General features: G+C 32.7%; 1 protein-coding gene across 2 annotated transcripts; it reads left to right on the plus strand.

The window, feature by feature from the left end:
• Positions 1-419: 419 nt before the first annotated feature.
• On the plus strand, positions 420-10018 carry LOC123565652 (beta-1,3-galactosyltransferase 1-like). Of its 2 annotated transcripts, none has more exons than XM_045359494.2 (2): positions 420-569; positions 2642-10018. In XM_045359494.2, the coding sequence occupies exon 2, from the start codon at positions 2687-2689 to the stop codon at positions 3776-3778; it is 1092 nt and encodes a 363-aa protein (XP_045215429.2). In that variant the 5' UTR covers positions 420-569; positions 2642-2686; the 3' UTR covers positions 3779-10018. The 2 variants fall into 2 exon arrangements, with proteins under 2 accessions (XP_045215429.2, XP_045215428.2); XM_045359493.2 differs by lacking the exon at positions 420-569 and adding an exon at positions 984-1703.
• The last annotated feature ends 260 nt before the right edge of the window (positions 10019-10278 follow it).

Below are 10278 nucleotides of genomic sequence, written 5' to 3' on the forward strand. Positions count from 1 at the left end.
ACTAGCTTATTATGCTTATAATATTTAGAACCCCTCGTTGCGGTAATCATACGTGATTTCTTAACCTGTCAAATACTATACGCAAAAGACTTTTTCCATGTATGAAATCCGCTCACCGACTGACACTCTTTCCACACATTTAAGATAAAATGCAATAGGAAACACTTCAATTTTTACAGTAAATACAGTTTTTGAGTCAAACTCACGTTTACATTTCATATTCATTAGTTGTTTTTTTTTTCAATCCAATATTACAGAAAATTTTCACTCACACTTTAGACCATTCCAGTATTTCTCAGAAACGTTTAGAGCAGTTTTTCATTGTTTACACTTCGAATGACCGGAAATAGTAGTGTGCCTGTAAACAATTGATAAATATTTATACTGTAGCATAGTAAGCAGCTTGCTTGCAATATGTTCAAAGATAACTGTTATGTTATTTATGAGGAAGTAAACGGAATGCTTCTTGACATTACCATTTATATGACAGCTTACATTTTCTTGCTTGTTAGATTTATCACAACTGCATTTAAAGTAGTGTACATTGATATGGGATATTGGAAAAGACGGTATAATTTTCACATTTTAATTTATCTTGATATATTAAAACAATCTAATGTTCGGAAGATCCTTTCGTCAACAATATGTTTTTTTTCTTTATGCTTTAGATATGTTGCAAATTGATGCATTAAGCTATAATAACATCAACAATATGATTAACCAGAATTATTGGTTAGAAGTTATAAACGTATCTATTTCTAAACAAAAATCTTAGCAAATTGGCACTTTGAAGAAAAAAATATAGTTTGTTCAGATGATGTATTGCAATAAGTCATGTAAAATTCCTTATACAATTTGCATTTGATAGGTTTGACGTTAACATACGTTTGGCGTGGCACTTTAATAAAATACTGGAAGTATTTAATATGTTTTACCTACGATATTCTGTTTATACAATCCATTTTTATTTTTGGATCTCAGCGGACATCAACATTACAAAGATCAAAGATTAATCTGAATTGCGAAATCTCGAAATAGCGATCGACGATGAGAATCTAAAATTACGAAAATAATATGAGGACAAGATGACCCTGGTCTTATATTTCTCATATAAAATTAGAATACTATACGAACTCAATCTTCTTATTGGGGACCTTTAAACAATAGTGTTGTTTTTTATTGTTTTTGTTTGTTTGTTTTCATAAATCTTAGCTTTATGCCTTTGAGTTAATTTTATGTAGAGAATATTGCATGAGTGTCTTTTCACATTGGATTTATTAAAAGAGTAGAAAAAAAAAACAAGACCTTCGTTCAACGAGTTTAATGAATTAAATGTGGAGACAACGAATGTGTTTTTTATATGGTAGTTTTTCCTGTCGAAACACAAAAAATATGTGTTTTGTTTTGCTAGATTTATAAGTCAATTTGACCAGATTTTTCTACAATATAATGGACGTCGACGTGGACGTCAATGCTTTCTTATACTAGTGTGTCATCATGTTTATTTGAAATGGAATTTTACGCTCCCTGGACGTCAACATGTGACAAGCTAATTTATTTTATGTCGATTGTGAAGTTAGTTCTACAATTTATATCTACCACTAATGACAACTAATACCTGGTGGAAAAAATTGCTGCAAGGTTATGAGAGAAGACAAGCAAGTTCCCAAATTTATACTGAGTGCAAAGCAAGGCAGCTTCTGGTAATTGTTTTTTAATCTTTGGTATTTAAAGCCAGAGATCAAACTCATCTGGATGTAAAGACAAATATCCTTTTAAAGGTTATAGCGCGTTTCAGGTTCCCGTTCTCAACATCGTAGTAGCGTTTCTCTTTCTTCGGTTTTCGTCATTACATACTCCATTTTCATTATCAAAGTTTCGAATTTTAGCATCGTAGTGGATATTTTGTCGAAAAAGAGTTTTTTCTTGTTTATTTTTTTCATTGTTTTTTAAGTTATAATTATAAGCCTGATTATATAGTATTTTTATACCCATTTGTTATAATGCTCCTTTATCAGCCTCCTTTATTATAATGGTGTCACTATGTATGAAATTCTGAAGAGAATTTGTCTCAACTTTTGATATATAAGATTTATCGTATTGTTGAATATAGGACCTTGGAAATTTACCAAGTATTCCTACAAATTGATCTAAAAAGACATTCCTTTCTTTTTAGGGGATAAATTCGATTCTGCTCCTTACAACTGATTCATCATTAATCTTTCGGCCTTCAAAACATGCTAAACGTAATTTTCTAGTGAAAACAAATTCATATACATTAACATTTTACCTTGTAGATCGGACAGAAACTTGTTTGATAAAACTTTTGCCAAGTTACATCAAACTCATTACATACATGAAGAAAAAATGACAACGTCATTAATGCATTTGACATTTGACCTCTAATTTTGTCCTTGACTTTAAAACTTTAAACCTGCTTCTTGCGCATTAGGCTCCGCCTCACAATGATAACTTGTGCCAAGTTACATACATAATCCACAATGGATAATGATTTGTTTGTTTGTTTTGGGTTAAACGCCGTTTTTCAGGACTATAAAAAATCCTGTTTTGTCATTCCTATCATATCCCAACTGCATTTTTATATTAAAATTTTTGATTATATTAACCATTTCTATTTCAGTCAGAGGAATTTACAAAACAATACGACTTTTTCCACCTAGACGAAATGTGTGCTAAAAGAACCATGCACCTCTTGAAATTCATCTGGAAACTTTTAATGATCATTGTTTTAACAGGAAATTTACATATAACTTTTAAAATGTTATATTCGCCACAGAAAATTCACACTCTAAAGGGTAATCCGACCTTAAACATGAGACTTAAAGAAGTTGAGAAAAATATGAAACTGACCCTTAAAAAGCCCTTGTTTGTACCAGTCAGTGCAAAGGAAATGCAGGATAAAATATTTTCAATTCCAGAGTTTCCATTCCTTGATTCACTTTCGTTTGTCTTAGAACCAAAGTCAGATTGCTCAAAAGCATTCTTGATAGCTTTAATCCATTCTTCGCCGTATCACTTCGAACAACGTGACACGATACGGCAAACATGGACCAACATTTCTGACTTTTCAATGTTTGGACTTATTCAAAGGGTTTTCCTGTTTGGGACAGTTAATAACGATATATTACAAAAAGCTATTTTATCTGAAAATAACCTGTATGGCGATATTTTACAAGGACGATTCATAGACCATTATTACAATTTATCATTCAATACTATGATGGGATTTAAATGGTTAATACACAGATGTGAAAATGTTAAAGCTGTGATGAAAGCTGACGATGATATTGTTATTGATATGTTTCGATTTCTCAACAGTACGGTTTTAAGCTTAGTACATAAACCGAAACAAGTTTTCTGCTATTACGCAAGACGTCCTATTGTCCGGGATATTAACTCTAAATGGTATATTCGGAGTGATTTATTTATAGGGAAAAATGAATACCCTGCTTACTGTGAAGGTAAACTTGTTATGATGACCTTTGACGTCTTACCTTCTTTGTACAGTGTTGCTTTACAAACACCATATTTCTTCATAGAGGACGTGTATATGTACGGTCTAGTAATCAATAGGATTAAAGGATTGACATTTAGTCAACTTGTGTGGGGCACTCATTTTATACCTGAAGTTAATAAAGCTATGGAATGTTTAATTCTAAAAAAAGACAAATGTGAAGTTTTCGCAGTAGGAGTTTCGTCAAAAAAGGAAATGATAGAACTGTGGAATCTCTTTAGACAACGTTACATGACAAATTAATTCTGCACAAACGGAGCCGAACATTTGATATGTACAGATAATAAAATATCTTAACACTCAAACAATATTAATTTCTAACATAAGTTCTGAAATGATCATATTGTGAAACATTGTAACAAACCTGAGAAAGAAACTTAAAAGTACAATACGGTTCATATGGATTTAAACGATTCAGCAAGCGGATTTAGAGAACAAGTTTATTCATGATCCTTCAAGAGGAAAGGTTATTCAAAGGTTTTATTGATTCAAATTACAGACCAGTAGAAGAGACAAGCGGTGCCATTTAGATAAATCTAATAGAAGACCTTTCAAGGATGCCACAGAATGAATCTTTTGCTGATCCATCCAGTTGTTCATGAGAAGTATCTATTTCATTTCTAAAAGAAAAGTCTGTAAAAACAATTTTGGAAGCAACGAGTGCAACCAAGAAGAACAGTAACATACTCGGTTTGATAAAGTCTGTTCATGAGAGGTTAGAACTGTTGAACACCTCTTACCCCCTCTAGCACCAGCCTAAGCGGACTTCTATTGCACATATGTTGAATGGACTGCATAAACCCAAATGACCAAAAAGTATAATAACACTTAATCAAAATTCGAAGAGATTTTCTACAGCCGCCAAACAACACCTAAAGATTGCTGTTGAAATGACGTTTGAAAAACGTATGGACGGATGGACATACAACTAGTAGTCACACTCGCTCATAACATGACTTGGTGTGTTGATTGATCTAAGACAAATGCATTTTGTCACACTTGTTTCTCACACTTTGTTTTAACGGACATATTTTTCGATCACTGCAACTAAGAAGTTGTCATCGTTACAATGTCAATAGTATAATCGCCTTGATAATAAGAAATCTGAATTCCATTACTAAGCTGACCATGCATATTGTTTCTGTATTAAGGGGACCATTTGTTTATTCTTACTTCGCGTCTAACATGAATCATATTAAAGCAAAAAAAAAAAAAAAAAGGAGTAAGTACGTATGAACTTGTTGTTTTGAAACACGCATTAAAACCGATATACATGATAATTGGTCATCTTAATATTTTGTGTATAATATTGCATTAAGCAGACAGACATGTGACGTTTAGGTCAGCCTCCACCAGTGTGTGTTAACAATGTGTAATAATAAGTTTGTTTATTTCAAGTATACTGTATTCAGCCTCTGTTCCCAGGGTCTCGACCTCTGGATTTTAACCATATACCTTATATCGTATGCATTTGTTTACTGACATTTTTATGAAGCCGCGACATTTTTTTTTGCCAGACATTACGCAAAACAAAATTAGATATTAATTGCTATAGAGCTTTGTAAATAGTGAAAGCAATTTTATCATACAACTGTCTTGAGTTTATCTTTTACAGTATTATTATTATAATGTGCTTCAGTAATGTGTTTTTAATATAATATATATATATATATTATTTTTTTTATAAAAAATGCATTGAGGAGACATTAAATGTAAATAGCTTACGGAAAGCAGTGGATAAAGAAGAGAAAACAGAAACAGCAAACAGGTCGTTATTGGAATGACTTCCATTACGGAACATTTCAAAAAAGGAAAGAGAAGGCCATCAGAGCTATATCGGTAACTTTACTGCTTTTGATCAAAGTTAAATGAACGCAAGAAGAAAACAAACAACAACAGTGTTATCGTTAAAAAGGATTTGTAGCAATTCAAACTTTATATAGATATTCAGTCGAAAATTTCGTAGTTGCAGGAACTTTTACCGTCCTGTGTATAACTAGCTTATTAAATACACCTATTTATTTACAAAAATATACTCTGGCAAAATGACGGTTACGGGTATCAATTGCCACGACTTGTTACTAATGCAGCAATATACACAGAATATCACTGCGGTCACGTATATGCCGTGATAATTTTGATGGCGGAATAAGACCGGATATTATTTCATCACGAACGAGAACCTAAGTGGATCTACAGACCTTCAAAAAGCCAGCTGGATGGCTTCCTAACATGAAAGGATTCTACACACTAAAGGATGTTTCGAGCCACTGGCGTTAAGGGGCAAGCGATTCGAAGTAAGCAGCCTCAACCACATGACCGAGAAGCCACCTAAACGGCGGCCAATTGAAATATACTTCAAAACTGTTGAATTCTAATTTAAAGGCAAATAAATCTCACTGTCTCTTTACGTATAAGACATCCTTAATGCGGCTACACGTGCCATTTAAAATGTATGATGACATTACAATAATCTTCAAACTCAAGTTTGAATTTATCTGTACATGTGATAAATGTTTTTATTTTCAAATATTTTGTAAGATATTGCTATTTATACAGAATATTTTGTAGGCCTATCTTTCTTGAATTTTCGGTGTAACATTTATTTGTCCGGTTGTACTAGATCTACGTGAGTCGGTGTAAACATGAACTGAATGTGAGCCAACGTATATCCTTTGATGATCTTCGACAGTCCTGAATAATTTCGTGTATTCTAACTAACAATCAACTGCATTTTACAGAAAAGAGTTCAAAAATTCAAATTTATAAATAAAACACACCTTCCGTAACCGGTAACGTGAAGGTTGTTTGTGTTTGTGGGTGATAGAAAAATCCCTTTTACACGTTTTCTGTTAAATTAAATTAAATTCTGTTCTCATAGCTGTATCGATATGTTATAAAGGAAACTTCTTACGGTTTTTCTCAGATGTAGGTCTGGGCTCAAACTTAAAGCAATCTGAAGCATTCCCGCCTTGACTCAAATTTTATCCACGTAGTCAGACTGGCATGGTCGACAGCTAATTTAGTTTACCCTCATTAAATTCGGGACTCAGTTAGCTTAAATATTTACATAATTAACTGTCGTTGGGATAGCTATGCACAACAGAGCCCACATATGTGCCGCCTATGCACTTGATCGCTCGAAATATTTAGTGACGTCTTATATTGTATGACATAATTACACTTTAGAGTTTGAAAAGTTATTGTGTAATGGCGAGCTTGTTAAATGAGTAAATAGCTATATTCTAAGAAGGCTACAGTTGACGACTTTGTATCGTACAGGTTCTTCCTGGATTATGCATTTGAAAACTACTGTGATTAAGGTATAGGTCCATGTTTCAGAGAAAAAAGTTCGAACGTCATCAAATGATAGACAGAAAGCATTGTTTTACTTGAAATTTTAACAGCGTATAAAACATTTATATTATCCTACAAAACCATTGTCAATTTACTGATATATGTATTGAATTCCGGTAAGGGACTGCATGAAGGGGCCACACTTCTGGACAGTTCAGCGCCTTTAAAAACTCACCATTTTTAAAAGCTGTTTCACGTCTTCGTTTTCGATGCATTTGCAACATCGTGCGAGTGTTTAAACTTTACATAACTAGGTAAAACATCGTTTTGACAATTGTTTACATTTCTTCTTTACAAATGGCATTCTCATTTAAAGGGGGACAACTCCTTAAGAATATTTAAAGTATCCAACTCTGTGGGACAGAACAGTAAAACATGTATTGGACAGATAAGTTGTGTGTCAAGATGCTGTTCATTCGTTAACAAAATCTGTTGTTTTGTGATATACTGCTGAACCTTAAAGATATTGTTTCAAATGCAGTTCAGTTACTTGCCTAAATTCTTCGAAACACTGCCGCAGATTGACTAGATCAATTTTCGGATGATAGATTTTCTGTGTAAAACTTCTGAATTTGAAAATTGTGCAGTGAACTGGTCATCGATTGGGAGGATTTAAGGATTTATGGAATTATGATTAAAGGATAGATCTAGTGAATACTTAATGACAGGATTCTTTCATACAAAGAAATTTCTTTTTCTTATCTTCATTTTTACATTTTTCAAAATTTCGTATCTATACTAACATGTAAATTCTATTTTAACCCATTTTTTTATGGGAGGAAACAATAGTTTTTAAGTGTAAAAATAAGTGTGAAACGTCCCCGAGGAATAACACGTGAAATTTCCCGAAAATCTCCAAAATAGAGAATATTTTGCAATGGCGACCAGAAATAAACAACAGTGATTTTCTATACAAAAATGACATTCAGTCGCACGGGAAAACCAGATGATTGTTGCGAAAATCCTTGAAATTCCCGAGGTTAGCATTTTTTTAATTCACAAAAATATGTTTTGTGTTCTTTGATCCCGTTCCATTTCTTCATATCAGTCCAAAGTTGAGGTCCAAAATTAGGTCGAACAGACTATAATAGTTTTTTTTACGATTTTTTACCGAGTGCAACAGAAAAAAATATTTTCACAGTGAATAACCAGATAAATATTACAAATAATTTAATAATACCTGAAAAACATGGAATTGAACATGTAACATTACATTGTCAAAACTATCTTATATTCAATTGATAATGATGATAGACTCATTTGATATCCGTCATGTGTCTTGAGACCTCTGTAATTTGAACACAGTTGTATTCAAATCTATAATTCATATCTTTACAAGGTCAACAGTCAAAGTAATTAGCCGACTGTGAATAAGCATATGTTTTGAAAATAAACAAAGCGGTTTGATCTATAATTTCATGTTCATTTATTAAAACCATTGTGTAAATTACTGAATACATATTGCATACCTAGCATTCCATCTTTGTTGATCATTTTGTCAGCTGTTGAATTTTGCACAATATATAATTTCATATTCAAATCAAGAAGGATATGTCATGCATTAGTAACGTTCACCGGGGACACTTTTAAAAGGCTAGTCCAAATGTCAGTGTCATTTGGATTATCATTGTAAGAAAATGGTTTTGTTGTTTTTTCTTCTGTTGTATTAGAATATGGTAATCTGTTATTTGAAAATGCCAGACCGGAGAGTTACAATAGGACAGCTTTGGTTGATCTGCGGGCAAATAACCAAGGTACTTCTATTCTGATAATTCATTTAGGTGTGTCTTAAAATTAGAGCATTATTTTAGGACGGCATGGTAGAACTACTGACCTTCTGCAAGTCAGTAGAATGGCTTCCTCAAATGAAAACAAGAGGAGGGCTCATGCCCTTGGAGTCGGGGGACAGGTGACTTTAACCATTCAGACACAGAGGCTCCATGTACAAAAAAGGTCATAACTCAAAAAGAGACTAAAACATTACTTCACATAACTGTATGATTGACAGATAATATTTCTGTGATGAGGCTGCAAACTTAGATTATGAAGCTATTTCATATTCAGTTTTAAAATAGCTGGCATTCTGATGAGGCTTTGTTTAAGCCAGAAATTCTTGGAACAGAAGCTAATTTGGGTCATAAAAAAGTATATTCCTTGCAAGAAACATTACCCTTGTCGTCAGTTTTTTTTTGTTGCCAAGGGCAGCGGTGTTATTGTGACTGGTGATGGCGTTTCTACCTTTGGTAATTCTATACATTAACTTGTTTATTTTCTGTGATCCTTTATCAAGAGTTAACATTGTATTTGTAATATTTTCAAGTCATGTTAAGATGGTCAACTAACCAAATCAGAACTCCAGTTTTCTACCAGCATTCATTCTAGCGTTCTCTACAATGAACTCTAAACATTCCCAAAGAAATTGGTGTCGGAGAACGTATGACATTAGACATACTTGTCGTCTGCTCTTGATTTTAAAACACCTGCTAAAACTGGTACAGACAGCCAGAGGAAAAAAAAATAAAGTACGATATATATCACTAAGGCAACCAGCCAGAGGACGGAAGATTCGATTGCTGCTAGAGTAACAATTGCATGCTTTTCTTTTTATATATACACCACACAAAAGTTGTATGTTGGCTTAAATACACTGCCTGACGGGAAGGTAGTTTTGAAATGGTAGATTGAACTTATATTCGGGTGTGAAATAGACGCACGTCTTAATTGTTCTGGTAAATTATCTACTATTGAAAAAAGTTTAATGTGTGTTTATTAGTATCTTATTTTGCATTTTTCTCCTTGACACGTGCACAACATACAACTGTTATTGTCAAGGTTTATACATAATGGTTCCATGCTATAATGATTTCATCAATGTTTATAGATACTCGGCAATGAATGTAAATTACTCTTTGGTAAAAATGGGTTAGAGTTTTTTTTAAAGATAACTTAATCACTATCTTCTCTTTACTAATATTTCGACAGCTACAAAGGTCGATAAAGTCCGTTAGTTTACATTTATTTTTATAAAAATTAAATATGTCATTTTTATAAGAAAATAGATATTTTTCGCCTATATTTGTGCATTATGTATTTTATATAAGTTTAATAAACTTTACGGCAATCACATACTTGCATTGGTAATGCATATGTTTAATAGATACTGTCAACCTTATACTAAACTTATTACAAATAATGAATTACAGAATAATCCAGATCAAAGAAAACAAACTTACAAACAAAAAATGTAACGTAAAAAGATAACGTCGACGGATACATGATTCGAATCCCCAAACAGATGATCACATTTTCTGTCTAACAACCCCAAGCGCCAATGAGTCAGCTATTGATATTTTTTTGTACATTTTCGTTTCAACTACAAAGCTAAC

This window comes from Mercenaria mercenaria, chromosome 8, assembly GCF_021730395.1.
Source record: "Mercenaria mercenaria strain notata chromosome 8, MADL_Memer_1, whole genome shotgun sequence".
Classification (NCBI taxonomy): domain Eukaryota; kingdom Metazoa; phylum Mollusca; class Bivalvia; order Venerida; family Veneridae; genus Mercenaria; species Mercenaria mercenaria.